Source organism: Coenobita brevimanus, chromosome 31 (genome assembly GCF_032717465.1).
Source record: "Coenobita brevimanus isolate Jiangsu-jjx chromosome 31, ASM3271746v2, whole genome shotgun sequence".
NCBI classification, from domain to species: Eukaryota; Metazoa; Arthropoda; class Malacostraca; order Decapoda; family Coenobitidae; genus Coenobita; species Coenobita brevimanus.
Genome location: NC_136984.1, coordinates 31,326,423 through 31,349,805, shown reverse-complemented (window position 1 = coordinate 31,349,805; position 23,383 = coordinate 31,326,423). Strand labels below are relative to the sequence as shown.

General features: G+C 43.6%; 1 protein-coding gene across 1 annotated transcript in view; it reads right to left on the bottom strand.

The window, feature by feature from the left end:
* Positions 1 to 513: 513 nt before the first annotated feature.
* The window catches only part of LOC145395443 (serine racemase-like), a 39,923-nt gene continuing 17,053 nt past the window's right edge, over positions 514 to 23,383 (bottom strand). The window contains exons 4-9 of the mRNA XM_080269047.1: positions 22,508 to 22,625; positions 19,976 to 20,090; positions 14,660 to 14,756; positions 9,977 to 10,095; positions 6,032 to 6,142; positions 514 to 669 (exon numbers count right to left, since the gene is read on the bottom strand). Coding sequence (XP_080125173.1) covers positions 514 to 669; positions 6,032 to 6,142; positions 9,977 to 10,095; positions 14,660 to 14,756; positions 19,976 to 20,090; positions 22,508 to 22,625 — 716 coding nt within the window. The remainder of the gene's footprint in view (positions 670 to 6,031; positions 6,143 to 9,976; positions 10,096 to 14,659; positions 14,757 to 19,975; positions 20,091 to 22,507; positions 22,626 to 23,383) is intronic.

Genomic DNA, 23,383 nt, shown 5'->3' with positions numbered 1-23,383 from the left:
CGTCAGCTTTTACCCTCCCGGAAGGGAGCTGAGAGCTCATATAGTCCGATCTAAGGGCAAGGCTGTGACCTTCACACACACACACACACACACACACACACACACACACACACACCCGTCCCCTTGCTCAAGGGGGACAGTAACCACCCACTTCATCAGTGAAACTTTTCGCAACCTGAGCGAGGCGCGAACTCCCGTCCACCAGTTGGCAAGCGAGAACGTTACCACTGCACCAGCGAGCGTTGTGTGTGTGTGTGTGTGTGTGTGTGTACTTATGTACAATCCCTTGAGGTAGTGCTACATTGAGTGAGTGGATGGTTAGTGTCCACCCATACAAATGCTCAAATACATTAATAAAAAAAAAATAATAAAATAAAATAAAAGGGAGAGAGAGAGAGAGAGAGAAAGAGAGAGAGAGAGAGAGTGTGTGTGTTTGTATGGCACTAGCATTTCTTTAAATTGTGATGCTGTGTGTGTGTGTGTGTGTGTGTGTGTGTGAGAGAGAGAGAGAGATCAATAGGATACATCTGGCTTAACCCAGGGCAAGGTGTCCAAGTCCACATTGCCTCCACATAAAATCACCCCCACTCGCTCCACATCTGGCACCACATTCGCCACACACCGCACCGCCGCGTACACCGCAGCTCCCGATGCCGCCTCCACCACCATCTGTCAGGCAGGTGGTAAAGAAACGTTGTATGGATTACAAACATCATCATCATCATCATCATCATCACCATCATCATCATCATCATCATCACCATCATCATCATCATCATCACCATCATCATCATCATCTAGACCTCCTTTCCCACCCAAGGGCAAGGTGAGGAAAAACAGAGTACAGTAATAATAATAATAATAATGATAATAATAATAATAATAATAATAAGTAGTAGTAGAAGTAGTACAGTAGTAGTAGTAGTAGTAGTAGTAATAATAATAATAATAATAATAATAATAATAATAAGTAGTAGTAAGTAGTAGCAGCAGCAGTAGTAGTAGTAGTAGTAATAATACTGTAATAATAATCGTTTCGTTTCGTTTTTAAAGGCTCCAACATGCTTGCATGTGTCGGCCTTGGTCACCTAATGGCGGCTCTCCACGCTGCACGATCCATTGCGGCCTCCCTGTTCAGTCCCTTAACCCTGAGGGCACGCTTAATGACCTCGTCCCATGTCTTTCTCAGTCTACCCCTCATAACCCCACCCCCAATATTAACACTTCTCACCTTCCTCACCCAATTATCATTCCCCAAACTCTCCACATGTCCAAACCATCTCAGTCTACCTCTACTCATCACAACACCAATACACTCCAGTCCCATCCTACCTCTCAACTCTTCCATCGTAAACCCAGCCCCTCCAGGCCTTGGACGCAGGGACGCACTGCACATCCACCTAATCATTGTCATTTCTGTACATCTGAGCCGGCAAATATCCTCCTCCTTTACTGCCCAGGTCTCACTGCCATACAGCATTACACTCCTAACACATGCTGCATACAAAGACCCCTTAGCACGTAGGGAGAGTCCTCTCAATGTTAGGAGAGGCAAGAGCTCCCTGATCTTCTTCCAACCACTTCTCACCCAGCCACAGAGCTGCTCCAGCCCCACCTCCAGCACACATGTCTCCCAAATAACAAAACTCTTCCACACACTCAAGAGATTCACCAGCAAGTTCAATCCTTCCACGTCTGACAATCTCCACCTGCTCACCCCAACACGCCGTACACATAAAATAAGCATTATCTCGCAGTCTACCTCAGATACCACTACATTTCTTATGCACCCACTTATCACAAACACTGCATTATCTTGCAGTCTACCTCTGATACCACTATATTTCTTATGCACCCACTTATCACAAACACTGCATTATCTTGCAGTCTACCTCTAATACCACTACATCTCTTGTGCACCCACTTATCACAAACACTGCATTATCTTGCAGTCTACCTCTAATACCACTACATCTCTTCTGCACCCACTTATCACAAACACTGCATTATCTTGCAGTCTACCTCTAATACCACTACATCTCTTATGCACCCACTTATCACAAACACTGCATTATCTTGCAGTCTACCTCTAATACCACTACATCTCTTATGCACCCACTTATCACAAACACCGCACAAGATGGAATTACTTCCCACGCCCTTGTGGCAAACTGCACATGGCCACTCTCCCTCGTCTTTGACAGTACCGCCACCAGCCCTAGATACCATCACTTTTGTTTTATCTGCATTTACCCTTAAGCCCTTGTGCCCCATACCATCTCTCCACTTCCTAAACCTTTCCTCCGCCTCCCTTTCGTTCTCTGCAATCAACACCAAAATCATCAGCATACAACAACTCCCACGGGAGTCCGTTTCTAAAGTCACGTGAGAGGGCTTCAAGTACCATGATAAACAACATGGGACTCAAGACTGACCCCTGATGCACACCAACATTCACGGAAAACTCATCACTCAAATCTCCATTCACTCTCACCTGGGTGTGAGCACCCACATACATGGCCATAACCACCCTAACCAGCCACTCCTCCAAGCCAAGCTTTCTCATTGCCCACTTCACCACCTCTCTAGGGACTCTGTCAAAGGCCTTTTCCAAATCAACAAAAACAAAATACAGATCCCTTCTCCTACCAATATATTTTTCCTGAAGCTGTCGAACAATGAATATAGCATCAGTGGTCCCCCTACCTGGCATAAACCCAAACTGCATCTCATCAATATTCACTCTTTCTCTAAGCATACCTTCTAAAACTCTCTCCATTACCTTCATTATCTGATCTAAAAGCTTTATACCTCTATAATTTCCTCTTTCCAGGGCATCACCCTTCCCTTTATACACATTTACAATTACACTCTTCAGCCAATCATCTGGGACAACACACTCATATATAATCCTATTTATCAGGTCAGTGACTAACCTCACCCCTATATCGCCTGAGGCCTTCAACATTTCAGCAGTCAACCCAGACACACCTGCTGCCTTCCCCACCCTCATCCTGCCTATTGCCTCACTCACAGTGGCAGTATCAATCAAAGGCCAAGGGCCAGACACTGGATCTGCTGGCTCCAAACCTTCCCTGTCCCAGTCAAACTCCTCATTCAACAACCGGTTATAATGCTGTCTCCATGCATCTTTAATATCCTCACTGTTCACCACTACCCTTCCTTCATCATTCTTCACGCACTGCTCACCTATAATATCCCGATTATCCCTCTTCACCTGACCTGCCACCCTAAATATATTTTTCCTTTCCCCATGATTTAGGTTATCAAGTAATTGTCTCTGTGACTCAGACATCGCCCTGTATACCTTCTAGCCCTACGCTTGGCAGCCAAATATTCCTCTTTGCTACCAACCTTCTTCCATTCCCGGAAAAGGCTTCTTTTCTCCTTAACTGCAGCTTCTACACCCTCATCCCAGCACCAAGTTACTTTATGTCTTGGTGGTCCTCTTGTCCACCCTTCTGTTACATCAGTAACTCTCAAGAAATTGTTCTTGAGGGCTCTATACTGTTCATTAACGCCTCTGTCTACAGCTTCCTGTTCAGCCACCACTCTCCTCAACTCGCTATAGAAGGCATCCCTTACTACTTGGTTTTTCAGCTTCCATATTTTCCTCCTAGGTACATAAGTCCTCTTTTTCATCACTTGTTCTTTAAGCACCATATCACAAATCAATAGTTTGTGCTGCTGCACACACTCCTCACTTCCTATAACTTTAACATCCCTCACTAACCTCCTATCAGCCCTCCTAACCAGAAAATAATCTATCTGACTGCTATTTCCCCCAGACTCATACATAATTAACCTATTGTCTCTTTTCCTAAAATATGTGTTGCACACAATCATGTCCGTTGCCTCCCCAAACTCGAGTATCCTTTCCCCTTCTGCATTCCTTAGACCATATGCACATCCCCCATGCACTCCTTCATAACCTTGTGCTGCTTCACCTACATGACCATTTAAGTCCCCTCCCAAAATCACTATCTCATCATCTCGCATACCACCCACTACACGTATTAAACCATCCCAAAATCTATCTTTCTCTGCTTCATCCAATCCTGCCTATGGAGTATATGCCAATATAATTGCTGCTATCTTTCTACCAGAGAACTTTCACTACCAATATCCTATCACTTACACTCAAAACATTCATAACATATTCCACCCATTTCTCCGCAACCATCACACCAACACCCCCATATCCGTCTGTCCCCCCCTGCCAAAACAACTTATAGCAACAGTCCTTCCCAACAATCTTTCTGGCTGATCCACCCCTGTACCGGACTTCCTGCAAACACGCCACATCCACCCACCTCCTACTGAATGCCTCAACGACTTCCCCTGCTCTTCCCCTCAAACTTCTCACATTCCATGAATAATAATAATAATAATTAGTAGTAGTAGTAGTAGTAGTAATAATAAAAAGTAGTAGTAGTATCAGTAGTGGTAGTAGTAGTAGTAGTTGTAGTAGTAGTAGTAGCAGTAGTAATAATAATAATAATAACAATAACAATGATAATAATAATAATAATAAGTAGTAAGTAGTAGCAGTAATAGTAGTAGTAGTAGTAGTAGTAGTAGTAGTAGCAGTAGTAGTAGTAGTAATAATAATAATAATAAGAATAAGAATAATTATAATAATAATAATATTATTATTATTATTATTAACAATAATAATAATAATGGTTGTGAAACGCAGACCAAAAAAGACCTGGGATGATGTCACAGAGTGTGACCTCAGGGATAAGGCACTAAATAGGGAGGCTGCCAGAGATCGAGCAGCAAGGAGAGGATGGAGGATGACAACTGGGTGTGGAAGGTGAGAAGGGTGAAAGTTAGGGGTAGGGTTGTGAGAGGCAGACCGAAAAAGAGGTTACAGTGCGTGATCTCAGGGATAAGGGACTGAACAAGGAGGCTGCCAGAGACTGAGCAGCATGGAGAGGATGGAGGATGACAACTGGGTGTGGAAGGTGAGAAGGGTGAACACTGGGGGTAGAGTTGTGAGAGGCAGACCGAAAAAGAGGTTATTGCGTGTGACCTCAAGGATAAAGCACTGAATAGGGAGGCTGCCAGAGATCAAGCAGCATGGAGAGCTGCCATTAGGTGACCAAGGCCGACGTGTGCAGGGAGGAAGGAGCCTTTATAAACAATACAATATAAACAATACATTTCTCCCATCTTTCCTATCACTTCTTATTGCTTTTCTTTCCTTTACAGGTGGCTTTACATTGAGTGACAAGCCAAATGGTTTCCTGTAAGCCAAGAAACCATTTACAACGCTGGGTGGTAACCATATAACCAAACCATACGTGCTCCCTACATGTCAACAAGTGGGTTGGTGGAGGGTTAGTGCCCCTCCCTGTAAAATAACTAACTCAAAGTCAAATGGCCACCCCTTACGGGATTATGGCGTCTGGCAATAGATAGATAGATAGAATATGTGTCACTCCTTGTGTATTTCTCACTCTAAATCACACTAAATCACTCTAAATCACACTAAATCACACTAAATCACACTAGATCACTCTAAATCACACTAAATCACTCTCTCTTCTCTCTCTCACTGCAAAACAAATCTTTATAAATATTGGATTATCTTATTTCCACAAGCAATTAATTTCCTTTGCCTCCTTCCCTCTCTCTCTCTCTCTCTCTCACCTGATCTAAAATTCCCTTCAGTTTCAAAGTATAATATTCAGCTGCTCTCTCTCTCTCTCTCTCTCTCAGCACCATAATTTAAAGTAACGATAGTGCCATACAAAAACCACTCTCTCTCTCTCTCTCTCTCAGCACCATAATTTAAGGTAATGATAGTGCCATACAAAAATCACTCTCTCTCTCTTCCTCTCTCTCTCTCTCTCTCAGCACCATAATTTAAGGTAATGATAGTGCCATACAAAAATCTCTCTCTCTCCCTACAATGCCACTCTTGCTCTCCACATCATCAAAACAGACAATAATAACCTTTGTACAGTATCTTTCTCCCTCTCTCTCTCTCCCTCTCTCTCACCTTAGAGCGTTCCCAAGCCAGCTTCATGCCCTCCACCATCTGGTCGTCGCAGATGGTAAACACATTGGGCTCGGCAAATTCGCACAGGATAGGGAACGTCAAATCTCCGACCTGTAAACAAAGGGACGCGTTTAGTATAGTGTGTGTGTGTGTGTGTAATTCACCGGGTCGGTCAGAATCACTTGATGGTCGTGATCGTCAGCTTTTTACCCTCCCGGAAGGAAGCTGAGAGCTCATATAGTCCGATCTAAGGGCAAAGCTGTGACCTGCACACACTCACACACCCGTCCCCTTGCTCAAGGGGGACAGTAACCACCCACTTCATCAGTGAAACTTTTCGCAGCCTGAGCGAGGTGCGAACTCCCGTCTGCCAGACGGCAAGCGAGAACGCTACCACTGAGCCAGCGAGCGGTGTGTGTGTGTGTGTGTTGAATCCCTTGAGGTAGTGCTACAATGAGTGAGTGAATGGTTAGTGCCCACCCCTACAACTACTCATATACATTAATAATAAAATAATAATAATAATGAAATAAAAGGCAGGGAGGTGGAGAGAGAGAGAGAGAGAGAGAGAGAGAGAGAGAGAGAGAGAGAGAGAGAGAGAGAGAGAGAGTGTGTGTGTGTGTGTGTGTGTGTGTGTGTGTGTGTGTGTGTGTATTTACCTATTTGTATTTACCTATTTGTAGTATACAGGAATTGAGCAATGCTCGTGTTGTCCTGTCTCCATATCCACATTTATCAAGTCTACCTTTACACACATGAATGTTTTTCTCATGCACCACCTCTTTGTCTAAGTCGTTCCAAATATTTAAGAATATACCTAATTGTGATATACACGGAATGTACTATGCTCGTGGGTTTCCGTCGCTGTTTCTCAATAAGTCGAATTTAACTTTAAACTCGTTTATGTTTTTAGACTGGACGATCTCTTTGTCCAGGCTATTCCATAAGTCTATACTTCTGTAAGGAAAGCTATATTTCTTGATATCCTTCAAGCAGCTTGACTTTTTCAATTTCATTCCATGTCCTCTTGTTGCTCTCTTATCCCATACAAACAGATCTTCTTTGTCAATTTTATCTACTCCCACCATGGTCCTGAACACATAATCATGTCTCCCCTCTTTCTCCTTTCCTCTAACGAAGGCAAATCCAGTTTTTCCAGCCTCTCTCTGTATGACAGGTCTGTCAGACTGGGGACCATCTTGGTTGCTGTTCTTTGTATTCTCTCAATCTTGTTTATATCTTTCTTTTTGTGTGGGGACCACACTACCGCTGCATATTCTAACCTGGGGCGGATCATGGCCACTATCAATTTTTTCATCATTTCCTCATCCATATAATGAAATGCTACTCTTATGTTAGTCAAGAGCTTATAAGTCTCTCCAACTATCTTGTTAATGTGCTTTTCTGGTGACAAACTATCTTGGACCAGCACTCCCAAATCTTTCTCTTCTCTCCTTTTTGTGATTAATTCATTACCCAAAAAATAATTCAGTGATGGTCTCCTGGTACTTTTACCCATTTCCAATATTTTACATTTCTTTACATTAAATTTCATTTCCCACGTCCGGCTCCAATTGTGTATCCTATCCAAATCCTCCTGCAGTATTTTACAATCCTCCTCAACCTCTATCTTCCTCAAGATCTTTACATCATCAGCAAACAGACTCGCATAACTGTTCACTCCATCTACCATATCATTTACATAAATCAGGAACATTACTGGCGCCAACACTGAGCCTTGAGGGACTCCACTTGTTACTTCCCTCCATCCAGACATCTTTTCCTTTATTACTGTCCTCATTTGTCTGTCTCTCAAAAAGTCTCTCATCCATTCCAGAAGTTTCCCCTTTAGTCCTCCTATATATTCTAGTTTCCACATTAGTCTTTTTATGAGGTACCTTGTCAAAGGCCTTCTCTAAGTCTAAGTACACACAATCCACCCAACCATCTCTCTCCTGTACCACATCAATCGCTCTTGAGTAAAAGCTCAACAAGTTTGAAACACATGACCTTCCACTTCTGAATCCAAACTGACATTCAGCCAAAATATTCATCTCTTCCAGATATTTTATCCATCTGTCTTTCAGGATTCTCTCACACAATTTTGCGACCATGCTGGTTAGAGACACTGGTCTATAATTCAGGGGTTCTTCCCTGTTTCCTCCCTTGTAAATTGGTACCACATTTGCCCTCTTCCATTCTTTTGGCACCTTCCCCTCTTCCAGTGAGCATACAATTAAACTGTGAATTTTATCCGCTCAGTTGTTCTCTGCATTCCTTCAGTACCCAATTAGAAATTCCATCAGGTCCTGGGGCTTTCCTTACATCTTGAGTTTCCAGTAATTTATACACTTCCTGCACCTCCACTTTTATATCTTTCATCACCGGAACATTTCTAATCACTCCCTCCCCTTCCACAAGCTCCTTTTCTTTAGTGAAAACTGACTGGAAACGTTTGTTCATTATTTCTGCTTGCATTGCCGCATCATTAAAGACCTCTCCATCTACTTTCAGCTTGGTGATTCCTTCCTTTTGTTTCAGTTTGCCATTAACAAATCTATAAAACAGTTTGGGTTCATCCTTGCATTTGTCAATTATACCTTTTTCAAAATTCCTTTCTTCTTCCCTACGTATTCTTGTGTATTCGTTTCTTGTTCTTTTATATTCTTCCTTTGTTCTGTCGTTACCTCTCTTTCTCCAATTGTTCCACGCCTTATCTCTCTCTTTTTTGGCTATCATACACCTTCTATTAAACCACTCCTTTTTCCTGTTTTCATATCATTTATAAATGCTTTGTGTATGTGTCAGCCTTGGTCACCTAATGGCGGCTTTCCATGCTGCTTGATCTCTAGCAGCCTCCTGTTCAGTCCCTTATCACTGAGATCACACTCTATGACCTCATCCCATTTTTTTTTTCTTTCAACCCTACCCCCAATGTTCACACCTCTCACCTTCTGCTGCATATTCTATCCTGGGGCAAATCATGGCCATTATCAATTTTTTCATCATCTCCTCATCCATATAATGAAATGCTACTCTTATGTTAGTCAGGAGTTTATACGTCTGTCTAACTGTCTTGTTAATGTGTTTTTCTGGTGACAAACTATCTTGGACCTGCACTCCCAAATCTTTCTCTTCTCTCATTTTTGTGATTAATTCATTACCCAACAAATAATACAGTGATGGCCGCTTGGTACTCTTACCCATTTCCAATATTTTACATTTCTTTACATTAAATTTCATTTCCCACGTCCGGCTCCAATCATGTATCCTATCCAGATCCTCCTGCAGCATTTTACTATCCTCCTCAACCTCTACCTTCCTCAAGATCTTTACATCATCAGCAAACAGACTTGCATAACTGTTCACTCCATCTACCATATCATTTACATAAATCAGGAACATTACTGGCGCCAACACTGAGCCTTGAGGGACTCCACTTGTTACTTCCCTCCATCCAGACATCTTATCCTTTATTACTGTCCTCATTTGTCTCTCTCTCAAAAATTCTCTCATCCATTCCAGGAGGTTCCCCTTCAATCCTCCTATATGCTCTAGTTTCCACATTAGTCTCTTATGAGGTACCTTGTCAAAGGCCTTCTCTAAGTCTAAGTACACACAATCCACCCAACCTTCTCTTTCCTGTACCACGTCAATCTCTCTTGAGTAAAAGCTCAACAAGTTATAAACACATGACCTTCCACTTCTGAATCCAAACTGACATTCAGCCAAAATATTCATCTCTTCCAGATATTTTATCCATCTGTCTTTTAGAATTCTTTCACACAATTTTGCAACCATGCTGGTTAGGAACACTGGTCTATAATTCAGGGGTTCTTCCCTGTTTCCTCCCTTGTAAATTGGTACCACATTTGCCCTCTTCCACTGTGTGTGTGTGTGAGTGTGTTGAAGGTGTGTACGTGTCTGTGTGTGCACATAACTCACCTGCTGTGTACGTATAGCATCCGCGACGGTGTTTAGGAACTGGGGTGGGTTTGGCCACAAGCGCTGTTTTTTTTCCAAACACTGCTGTAACTGCTTTCCAAACGGCTCCACAGCAAACACTAAAAGAGATAAAAAACACATTAATATCTATCTATCTATATTAATCTATCTTTCTATCTGTCTATCTATTGCCAGATGCCTTAATTCCGTAGGGGGTGGCTACAAACAAATCGCCTCCATGTCACCCTGTCCCCCGCCATTTCACTGCCCTGCTCCTAACTCACACACCCCTCTCTCATATACCTGTCCTCTCCATCCCTCCATCTCATCCTTGACCTCCCCCTCCCTCCCCCCATCCACCTCACTCACACACACTCTCCTTGTTAGTCTCTCACTCTCCATCCTCCCTACTCCATCCCTCCATCTTATCCTTGGCCTCCCCCTCCCTCTCCCCCCCATCCACCTCACTCACATACACTCTCCTTGTTAGTCTCTCACTCTCTATCCTCTCCACTCCATCTCTCCATCTTATCCTCAGTCTCTACCCTCCCCTCCCCTCCCCTCCCCTACCCTACCTCTCCTTACCCTACCCTGCCCAACCCTACCCTACCCTACCATACCATAACCTAAACTATCCCTACCCTACCCTACCCTACCCTACCATAACCTAAACTATCCCTACCCTACCCTACTCTACCCTACCCTACCATACCATAACCTAAACTATCCCTACCCTACCCTACCCTACCATACCATAACCTAAACTATCCCTACCCTACCCTACTCTACCCTACCCTACCATACCATAACCTAAACTATCCCTACCCTACCCTACCTTACTCTACCCAACCCAACCCAACCCAACCCTACCCTACCCAACCCAACACAACCCAACCCTACCCAACCCAATCCAACCCAACCCTACCCTACCCAACCCTACCCTACACAACCCAACCCTACCCAACCCAACCCAACCCAACCCTGCCCTATGCTACCCTAACCTAATCACACGCTTTTGTTTCGTTTCGTTTTGTTTTTAAAGGCTCCAACATGCTTGCATGCGTCGGCCTTGGTCACCTAATGGCGGCTCTCCACGCTGCATGATCCATTGCAGCCTCCCTGTTCAGTCCCTTAACCCTAAGGTCACACTTAATGACCTCGTCCCATGTCTTTCTCGGTCTACCCCTCATAACCCCACCCCCAATATTAACACTTCTCACCTTCCTCACCCAATTATCATCCCCATCCTCTCCACATGTCCAAACCATCTCAATCTACCTCTCCTCATCACAACACCAATACACTCCAGTCCCACCCTACCTCTCAACTCTTCCATCGTGAACCCAGCCCCTCCAGGCCTTGGACGCAGGGACGCACTGCACATCCACCTAATCATTGTCATTTCTGTAAGTCTGAGCCGGCAAATATCCTCCTCCTTTACTGCCCAGGTCTCACTACCATACAGCATTACACTCATAACACATGCTGCATACAAAGACCCCTTAGCACATAGGGAGAGTCCTCTCAATGTCAGGAGAGGCAAGAGCTCCCTGAACTTCTTCCAACCACTTCTCACCCTAGCCACAGAGCTAGCTCCAGCCCCACCTCCAGCACACATGTCTCCCAAATAACAAAACTCTTCCACACACTCAAGAGACTCACCAGCAAGTTCAATTCTTTCACATCTGACAATCTCCACCTGCTCACCCCGACACGCCGTACATATAAAATAAGCATTATCTCGCAGTCTACCTCTAATACCACTACATCTCTTATGCACCCACTTATCACAAACACTGCATTATCTTGCAGTCTACCTCTAATACCACTACATCTCTTATGCACCCACTTATCACAAACACTGCATTATCTTGCAGTCTACCTCTAATACCACTACATCTCTTATGCACCCACTTATCACAAACACTGCATTATCTTGCAGTCTGCCTCTAATACCACTACATCTCTAATGCACCCACTTATCACAAACACTGCATTATCTTGCAGTCTACCTCTAATACCACTACATCTCTTATGCACCCACTTATCACAAACACTGCATTATCTTGCAGTCTACCTCTGATACCACTACATCTCTTATGCACCCATTTATCACAAACACTGCATTATCCTGCAGTCTACCTCTAATACCACTACATCTCTTATGCACCCATTTATCACAAACACTGCACAAGATGGAATTACTTCCCACGCCCTTGTGGCAAACTGCACATGGCCACTCTCCCTCGTCTTTGACAGTACCGTCACCAGCCCTAGATACCATCACTTTTGTTTTATCTGCATTTACCCTTAAGCCCTTGTGCCCCATACCATCTCTCCACTTCCTAAACCTTTCCTCCTCCTCCCTTTCATTCTCTGCAATCAACACCAAATCATCAGCATACAACATCTCCCATGGGAGTCCGTTTCTAAAGTCAGGTGAAAGGGCTTCAAGTACCATGATAAACAACAATGGACTCAAACCTGACCCCTGATGCACACCAACTTTCATGAAAAACTCATCACTCAAATCTCCATTCACTCTTACCTGGGTGTGAGCACCCACATACATAGCCATAACCACCCTAACCAGCCACTCCTCCAAGCCAAGCTTTCTCATTGCCCACTTCACCACCTCTCTAGGGACTCTGTCAAAGGCCTTTTCCAAATCAACAAAAACAAAATACAGATCCCTTCTTCTACCAATATATTTTTCCTGAAGCTGTTGAACAATGAATATGGCATCAATGGTCCCCTTACCTGGCGTAAACCCAAACTGCACCTCATCAATATTCACTCTTTCTCTAATCATACCTTCTAAAACTCTCTCCATTACCTTCATTATCTTATCTAAAAGCTTTATACCTCTATGATTTCCTTTCCAGGGCATCATCCTTCCCTTTATACACATTTACAATTACACTCTTCAGCCAATTATCTGCGACAACACACTCATAAATAATCCTATTTATCAGGTCAGTGACTAACCTCACCCCTATATCACCTGAGGCCTTCAACATTTCAGCAGTCAACCCAGATACACCTGCTTTATTGACAGTAAATGTTTTGCAGTAGTTAGAGCAAATGACTTACATGGATGAAGACGTTTACACAGATCATTAATCATTAACTGAGCTGAACTTACTGCTGATTAAAGTGTTTGGCCCAGTGGTAAACACACGGGGCACACCCAGGAATTTTCTAAGGAGGGGGGGGGGCCATTTGCCAGTATTTCATGTTTTTCTGTTATTGAAATAAATATATACAAATTTTTAAAGGACCCAGAGAGTTAAGGGGGGGGCCTGGGCGTGGTGGGCCCCCCCTGGGTGCGCCCTGAAAACACATGGTGAGAGGAGTCACTAGAGGAGAGATAATGGGGGCCAGACTCTGAACATGTGTGTCATCGCTCACGACAAGGAGTTGCTTACGGCATAGACAGCATAGGGAGAGAGCATCAGTGTGGAGGTTGAAGCTGGAGAGAACACAGCATCCATGAGCTGACGTGGCTGGGAGTGTAGTAACAATGGTGTCAGTAGCTACACAGTATACCCATAGAGTCACAGTCCCTCACCACATAAACTGCATCATCATGTGTAAGGCCTGATGCAGCTGTGACATGCACATGCGTGTATGTGTGTATATGTACCAGTTATTAGGATGGATATGACTGACCAGTGTGATTATAATGATACAGATATGATGTTTATGCTGCTTGTTAAATGCTAGGTCACAGAGATGTACTATAGAGTCCCTCTCTTGTTGCAGATTTGACAACTATAGCAACAAGTCCAACTGACAGGTCCTGTTATTATCCTGAAGACTAGAGCACAGCAGTGTGGCAATTACACATATCATACCCTACCTTACCCTGCCCTGCCCAGTCCTGCCCTACCCTACCCTACCCTACACCACTGAGCTCTCTAGTATGGAGAGGCTTTCTCATGGGTAGCACCTCGTAATATATGTAGCCACTGCCAGAGCGGTGCTGGTGTAGCAGCAGCCATGTTACACCACTCCTGATGACCGTGTTTTTGTACTGAGCTGCTCTGTGGGTTTTTGAAAGCAGCCGATGATTCCGGGAAATATAGTGCCATGGTGCAGTGTGCAGCTTGTGGATGCAAAAATGGGCACAGGATTTCACCAGAGATGGCATTACATTTCACAAGTGAGAAATATATCTTGTTGCTAATTCTGTAACATTACTGCCCCCTGGGGTGGGGCGGGAAGATCCTTCCCCAGTATCCCTGCATGAATGAGGCCACTAAAACGGGCCCATTTATCTCCAGTCTTTCTCCCCATGTCCTCTTCTCTGCTGTTCACACTCTCTTGTAGATATTTCCATGTTTCTTCCAGCCTTTATCAATCTGGACATTTGGTTTCATGACATGGATAGTGCCATAAAGGGTAAGTCCTGCACTGCAGCAACCTATGGCGTTGTTTTATACTCACTGGCTAAAGGTACCCGATATAATTCGTTGAACTAGGCAGAAAAAAAAAACATAATCCATATATGTTTTTGTATTACAAAGTGATGAGTGTATCTTTATTAATAACCACTGCTTAGTGGAAATAAAGTATTTGAATTTGAATGTGAGTGCTGGTGTTCCAATATGGCGGCCAAAATCACACGCCTACAATGGAGATAGCCTCTCTGTACTATAGAGCTCAGTGGCCTACACCCACCTCTACACTTGGGCTGCATGTGGTGTGTGGTAACGGCAATTCCTGATGTCATTCCACCGCCACTGATTGGAACCAAGATGGCGTCCAAGTCCGGCACCTGAAAATGATCTGTAATAAGTATCGGATCGTTTATAAAGTATTGTATCGTTTATACTGGTATCGTATCATTTAAAAAGACTCCAACCTGCTTCAACACATCAGCCTTGGTCACCTAATGCTGGCTCTCCATGCTGCTTGATCTCTGGCAGCCTCCCTATTCAGTGCCTTATCCCAGTGGTCACACTCTATGGCCTCATCCCAGGTCGTTTTTGGTCTGCCTCTCACAACTATTATTATTGTTGATATTATTATTTTATTTTTATTATTATTATTATTATTATTGTTGTTGTTGTTGTTGTTGACATTGTTATTACTACAGTATTTTTATTACTACTATTATTATCATCATTACTACTACTACTACTACTACTATTATTATTATTACTGTTGTTATTATTATTATTCAAACTTCTCACCTTCTTCTCCATCCTGTCAATTGATGGTGATGATGATGTTGATGATGATGATGATGATGAATATTTTGATAAGAAGAGCAAGAGCAACAAAAAGAACAACAGCGATGATAATAACGATAATGATGATGATAACAATGACTATGATAGTGATAATGGTGATGATAATGATGATGATGATGATAACGATACTATTAGAACGACAACAGCAACAAAAACAACAACAACGATGAATGCGATGACCATGATGATGATGATGATGATAATGATGATGACGATAATGACAATACGGATAAAGGCAATGACAATAATGATAATGATGATGATAATAATGATAAGGATGATGATGATGATGATAATGATGATGATGACGATTAAGATCTATCTATCTATCTATTGCCAGACGCCTCAATCCCGTTCGGGGTGGCCACAAACAAATCACCTCCACGTCGCCCTGTCCCCCACCATTTCACTGCCCTGCTCCCAACTCACACCCCCCTCTCTCATATACCTCTCCACCCCATCCCTCCATCTCATCCTTGGCCTCCCCCTCCCTCTTCCCCCCTCCACCTCGCTCACATACACTCTCCTCGTCAGTCTTTCACCCTCCATCCTCTCCACATGGCCAAACCACCTCAGTGTGTTCCTCATAACGCTTCCTATCACATCCACATCCACACCACAATGCTCCTTTATATCCTCATTCGTCAGCCTGTCTCTCCATGTGACTCCACAGGCTCCTCTTAAATAACTCATTTCCACTGCTCTCACTCTTGACTTGTGTCCTTCCAACAACGTCCAAGCTTCACATCCATACGTTAGAGTTGGTATCACAATACTGTCATGTAGTAACTTTTTCACTTCCATGCTCACTTCCCTGTTTCTTATCACTGCTTTCAAGGAACCAGCAACCTTTCTAAATAACTCATTTCCACTGCTCTCACTCTTGACTTGTGTCCTTCCAACAACGTCCAAGCTTCACTTCCATACGTTAGAGTTGGTATCAGAACAATTACAATAACAATGATAAAAACAACAACAGCGATGATAACGATGATGATGATGATAATGATGATGATGATGACGATGATAACGATGATGATGATAACGATGATGATGATAATGATGATGATGATAATGATGATGATGACAATGATGACGATGATAATGATGATGATGATTACAATACAATAACAATGACAAGAGCAGCAAAAACAACAACAACAATGACGATGACCATGATGATGAAGATGACGCTAATGATGATGATCATGATGATGACGATAATGATGATGACGATGATAATGATGACGATGAAGATGATGATGATGATAATGATAATGACAATGATGATAATAATGATGATGATGATAATAATGATGATGATGATGATGACAATGATGATAATAATCATGATGAGAGGATGGAGTGAGAGACTGACAAGGAGTGCATGTGAGTGAGGTGGAGGGGGGGAGAGGGAGGGGGAGGCCAAGGATGAAATGGAGGGATGGAGTGGAGAGGTATATGAGAAACGGGTGTGAGCTGGGAGCAGGACAGTGAAATGGCATGGGACAGGGTGACATGGAGGCGATTTGTTTGTGGCTACCCTTTACAGGATTAAGGTGTCTAGCAACAGACAGATATGTTTCTGCCTGGAATCGTGCTAAGTCTGTTCTTTGCTCTGCCAAAAATAAAATCATCCTTACTAAATGTTCTCAACTCTCCAACTCGAACTCTTCCCGCTCCTTCTGGCACTTTGCCAAAAACCTTTCTAACAACTTTACCTCATCATCCTTCCCTCCTCTTTTCTACTCTGATGGCTCTGTAGCTGTTCCTTCTACTGATAAAGCAGATCTCTTCGCACAGACTTTCTCCTCCAATTCCACCTTAGACGATTCTGGTGCTGTTCCTCCATCACTTCCCCCCTCTGACTTCCTCATGGCTGACATTAAAATTTCTTCAGCTGATGTATTTTCTGCCATCACTGGCCTCAGTACTAACAAGGCATATGGGCCTGATGGAGTCCCTCCTGTTGTTCTCAAGAACTGTGCTTCTGTGCTTACACCCTGCCTAGACAAACTCTTTTGCCTTTGTCTATCAACTTGTACCTTTCCTTCTTGCTGGAAGTTTGCTCTCATTCAGCCAGTCCCAAAGAAGGGTGACCATTCCCAACCGTCTAACTATCGTCCAATTGCTTTAACATCGTGTATTTCAAAAGTTTTCGAGTCAATTCTTAATAGAAAAATTTTAAAGCATCTTTCCTATCACAACCTTCTTTCTGATTGTCAGTATGGGTTCCGTCAGGGACGCTCCACTGGCGATCTTCTCACCTACCTTTCAGACTCCTGGTCATCCTCCTTTCGGGACTTTGGCGAAAGCTTTGCCATTGCACTTGACATCTCAAAGGCTTTTGATCAAGTCTGGCATAAATCTTTAATTTCCAAACTGCACTCTTATGGTTTCTATCCTTCTATCTGTGCCTTCATCTCTAGCTTCCTTTCAGGTCATTCTATAGCCGCTGTTGTAGACGGCCATTGTTCTTCTCCTAGATCTATCAACAGTGTGTTCCTCAGGGCTCTGTCCTATCACCCACTCTCTTCCTTTTATTCATCAATGACCTTCTAAGCTGTACATCTAACCCTATCCACTCATATGCTCATGACTCCACCCTTCACCTTTCCATTCAATTCCCGCAACACCCATCTCAGCAGTTACCTCAGCAAACAAGGGATGAGGCTATGGCACACCTAATGTCTGACTTGGCTCGTATCTCTGACTGGGGTAAAAATAATCTGGGTGTTTTTAATGCATCAAAAACTCAGTTTTTACACATATCAACCCGACAAAATCTTCCACAGGTGTACCCATTAATGTTTAATAATATTCAGCTTAATCCTGCACCATCCTTGAACATGCTTGGGGTTTCATTTACTCGCAACTTGTCTTGGAAAGATTATATTACATCTCTTGTAAAATCTGCTTCCAAGAGATTGGGTGTGCTAAGCCGACTCCGCTCTTTCTTTACCCCTGCACAATCGTTGACTCTATACAGGGGTTTTATCCGCCCCTGTGTGGAGTACAACTCTCATATGTGGGGAGGCTCCCCACATACAGCTCTTCTCAATAGGGTGGAGTCAAAGGTTTTTCGTCTCAATAACTCTCCTCCTCTTACAGACTCCCTTCAACCTCTGTCTCTTTGCCGCACTGTTGCATCTTTATCTCTTTTCTATCGCTACTTCAATGGTCACTGCTCCTCTTACTGACTCCCTTCAACCTCTGTCTCTTTGACGCACTGTTGCATCTTTATCTCTTTTCTATCACAACTTCAATGGTCACTGCTCCTCTTACTGGCTCCCTTCAACCTCTGTCTCTTTGCCGCACTGTTGCATCTTTATCTCTTTTCTATTGCTACTTCAATGGTCACTGCTCCTCTTACTGGCTTCCTTCAACCTCTGTCTCTTTGCCGCACTGTAGCATCTTTATCTCTTTTCTATCGCTACTTCAGTGGTCACTGCTCCTCTGAACTGTCTGCTTGCATCCCTCCACCTCTACGACAGGCGCGTAGCACCCGTCTAGCAGCAAACTCTCATCCCTTTTCTGTCCAACTCTCTAATGCAAGAGTTAACCGTTACTCCAAGTCCTTCATTTATGAAACAGGTCAACTCTGGAACTGTCTCCCTCTGTCTTTGTTTCCTGCTTCCTATGATCTCCAGTCTTTCAAATGCAGTGTGTCCAGGCATCTTGAAATGATCGGATCTTGAATTTGGCTCTCTCTTGTATTTTGTTTTTCTCTTGGATGGTACAATAAATGCAGGCTCACAGCCTTTGGTTCCTTCTTCCTCACTTAAAAAAAAAAGTAATGATGATGATAATGATGATGATGATGATCTATCTATCTATTGCCAGACGCCTCAATCCCGTTTGGGGTGGCCACAAACAAATCGCCTCCAAGTCACCCTGTCCCCCGCCATTTCACTCCCCTGCTCCCAACTCACACCCCCCTCTCTCATATACCTCTCCACCCCATCCCTCCATCTCATCCTCGGCCTCCCCCTCCCTCTTTCCCCCTCCACCTCACTCACATGCACTCTCTTCGTCAGTCTTTCACCCTCCATCCTCTCCACATGGCCAAACCACCTCAGTGTGTTCCTCATAACGCTTCCTATCACATCCACATCAACACCACAACGTTTCTTTATATCCTCATTCGTCAGCCTGTCTCTCCATGTGACTCCACAGGCTCCTCTTAAATAACTCATTTCCACTGCTCTCACTCTTGACTTGTGTCCTTCCAACAACGTCCAAGCTTCACTTCCGTACGTTAGAGTTGGTATCACAATACTGTCATGTAGTAACTTTTTCACTTCCATGCTCACTTCCCTGTTTCTTATCACTGCTTTCAAAGAACCAGCAATCTTTCTTCCCTGCTGTACCCTTTCAAGCACTTCACCCTGCAAACCTCCATCCTTACTCATCACACTACCCAAGTACTTAAACGTACTCACATTTTCCAATTCCTCAACATCCAATCTCGCTGTCCATTCACTGACTACACCTCTCTCAAAGACCATCACTTTACTCTTCCCTACATTCACCTTTAGATTCCGTTTCTTACACACTCTCTCAAACTCATCCACCAAGCCTTGCAGCTCCCCTTCGTCTTCACTCAACAACACAGTATCATCTGCAAACAACAGTACAGGGAGTTTCCAAACACTATCCTCTCTCACCAGGGCCACTCCAACATCCACTACCCTACCTTGATGATGATGATAATAGTAATAATAACGAGAATGATAATTACCTGTTCGAGTAGTTCCAGTGCAATTGTCCCTTGTCCGGCCATAACAGAGTAATTGTCGTATGGATGGATTACAGCGCGACCCGTTTGTGCCGCTATCTGGCCACACGTCTCCCTCCTGCGGCAAAACACCGTACCATCTATCTGTCTGTCTATCTATCTCTCTATCTATCTATATACAGTCTTGGCAGATATAGATGAAACCGTGCCATATATTACGATGGAAAAAGAGGGTAAACTCCACCTGCCATTCTAACCCTTGGGTATCGTGGATAGTGAAATCGCGCCATCGGGGAAATCCTGAGTGTTGTCAGGTGCTTTATATCCGTCCCCTGCTCAGTCTGGCATGAAGCTGGAGAGTGGCACCACGCTGCCTCCAGTGTCCCAAGTTGCCCTTACCCTGCTGAAGGACCACCGCCATTTTCTTGCCTGCACACACTATCCTTTGCCTCGGCATGGCTGGCAAGACTACTTCCGAGGAGGAGAGAGCCCATATAATGGCTCTAACGGAAGACAATTTCACCACTACCGAGATCTGTAGGTGAGTTGGCTGCTCTAAGTCCACTGCGTTGCGCGTCCTTTCTGCCAGTCACCATTTGCCTCCCAATGTTGTTCCTCCACCAAAAACCTTGAACAGGATGGCCAATAGCGACTTCCCTGATGACTGACACATTTCTCAAAAGAGCAGTACTCAAGAAGCCTTTCATTTCTACCACTGAATTGAAGAGGATGTACACAAAACTGCTAGCACATGCGGCACTTCATACCAGCCGTGAACGGCTCCAGAGGCACCTCAACCTTGCCTGCCGGCGTGCTACCCAGAAACCACTCCTAACCCAGCAGATGAAGCACAAGAGGGTGATGCTGGCAAAGAAATATCTCCACTGGAGTGAGGAGCAATGGATGAAAGTATGTTTTTGTGATGAGAGCTACAAGGGATGTGGATGTGGTTGAGATTAGGAGAAATACACTGAGGTGGTTTGGACATGTGAAGGGAATGGAGAATGAAAGACTGACTAAGAGGGTGTATGTAGGTGAGGTGGAGGGAGGGAGAGGGAGGGGTAGACCGAAGATGAGGTGGAGGGATGGAGTTGAGAGGTATATGTAAATGGTGGGTGACAGAGCGACTTGGAGGCATTTTGTCTGCGGCCACCCTTTGCGGGACTAGGGCGTCGGGCTATAGATAGATAGACAGATAGATAGCTACATGGGGAAGATAGCAGCTGTCCCCACCACCGCTCTGCCACGTCTTCAAGCTGCAACAAGAGAGGGAGGTACTCACACTCAGAGGAGACACCACCAGCCACTTAACTTTCAAATAAGTCGTTTTTAGTCATTTGTTGTTTTTTTAGCCTTGGTTCCATCTTTACCTGCCAACACTGTATATCTCTCTCTATGTACCTGTCTTTCCATCTTTTTATCAATATATCACAAGCTATCTATCTACCTATCTATCTATCTGTCTATCTATCTCTATCTATGTTTCTATCTATCTACCTGCCCATCCATCTATCTTCCTATCTATCTATCTATATATCTCAATCTTCCTATCTATGTACCTAGCAATCCATCAATTTCTAGATCTATCTATCAATCAATCTATGTATCTCAATCTATCTTCCCATCTATCTATCTATCTATCTATCTTTAACTATCTATCAATAATCTCAATCTACCTATCTATCAATCTATCTATTAATTTATCTCGTACAAAGTGATAAAGGTGAAGGAAGAAGTAGGCAGCACTACATCAAGTGAGTGGATGGTGGTGAGAAATAGGAAGAGAGGAGGGCAGGCACAGAAAAAGAATGATAAAGGCTAAGGAAGAAGTAGGCAGCACTACATCAAGTGAGTGGATGATGGTGAGAAATAGGAAGAGAGGAGGGCAGGCACAGAAAAAGAATGATAAAGGTGAAGGAAGAAGTAGGCAGCACTACATCAAGTGAGTGGATGATGGTGAGAAATAGGAAGAGAGGAGGACAGACACAGAAAAAGAATGATAAAGGTGAAGGAAGAAGTAGGCAGCACTACATCAAGTGAGTGGATGATGGTGAGAAATAGGAAGACAGGAGGACAGACACAGAAAAAGAATGATAAAGGTGAAGGAAGAAGTAGGCAGCACTACATCAAGTGAGTGGATGGTGAGAAATAGGAAGAGAGGAGGACAGACCCAGAAAAAGAATGATAAAGGTGAAGGAAGAAGGAGGCAGCACTACATCAAGTGAGTGGATGGTGGTGAGAAATAGGAAGACAGCAGGGTAGACACAGAAAAAGAATGATAAAGGTGAAGAAGAAGTAGGCAGCACTACGTCAAGTGAGTGGATGGTGAGAAATAGGAAGAGAGGAGGACAAGACACAGAAAAAGAATGATAAAGGTGAAGGAAGAAGTAGGCAGCACTACATCAAGTGAGTGGATGGTGAATGCCACCCACCAATATTTTGAGGTTTTGAGAGGTAGTGAAGTCTTTAGAAGAAATGGAAGTTGAAATTATTATTATTATTATTATTATTATTATTATTATCATCATTACTGGCCTTGCTGCTGGTGTGGGCTGACAGAACACCAGGTCGGCGCCATAGTGTTGTATGGCGTCACACTTCACTCGTGGCGTTCCCTGCGGCACTACCACACTACACGGCAAACCAGCACACTCTGTAGATGGAGACCGAGGATGAGAGGGGAGAGGATTGAGGAGGACAGCTGACAGGATGGAGGAGAAGGTGAGAATTGTGAAAAATAATAATAACAATAATAATAATAATAATAATGTAATAATAATAATAATTATAATAATAAATAATAATAATAGTAGTAGTAGTAGTAGTAGTAGTAGTAGTAATAATAATAATAGTAATAATAATAATAATAATAATAATAATAATAATAACAATAATAATCATCATTATCATCATCATCATCTGGACCTCCTTTCCCACCCAAGGGCAGGGTGAGGAGTAGCAATGTCCAGACAGCACTAACTTGCCCAATCCAAATAGGCCATGCTTCAATTCACTCATCATTCAAGCCCCCGGAATCCTGGCTCTACTGGATACGCCAAAAAACATTCACCACATTCTGCAGCTTCACACAAACATATCTGGTTGAGTCAATCCGGATGCTGCCATGCTCACAAGGGGTGCCAAAATCCGTGATCACGCACTTCTCCTCACAAAATTCATCCAGCCAGCTCGATCTCTTGTCAGTTCCCTAGCCTCACCGACTTCCAAACCTCTATTCCTCACACACTCATCCACCATATCTCTCCACCTTCTCCTTGGCCTACCTTGCCTCCTCTCTCCTTCAAATTTGCTCAGGTATACCTTTTTTACCACTCTATTGTTATCCATTCTCTCCACGTGACCATACCATCTCAGTACATTCTCTTCGATTCTGGTGTCCACCAACTTCCT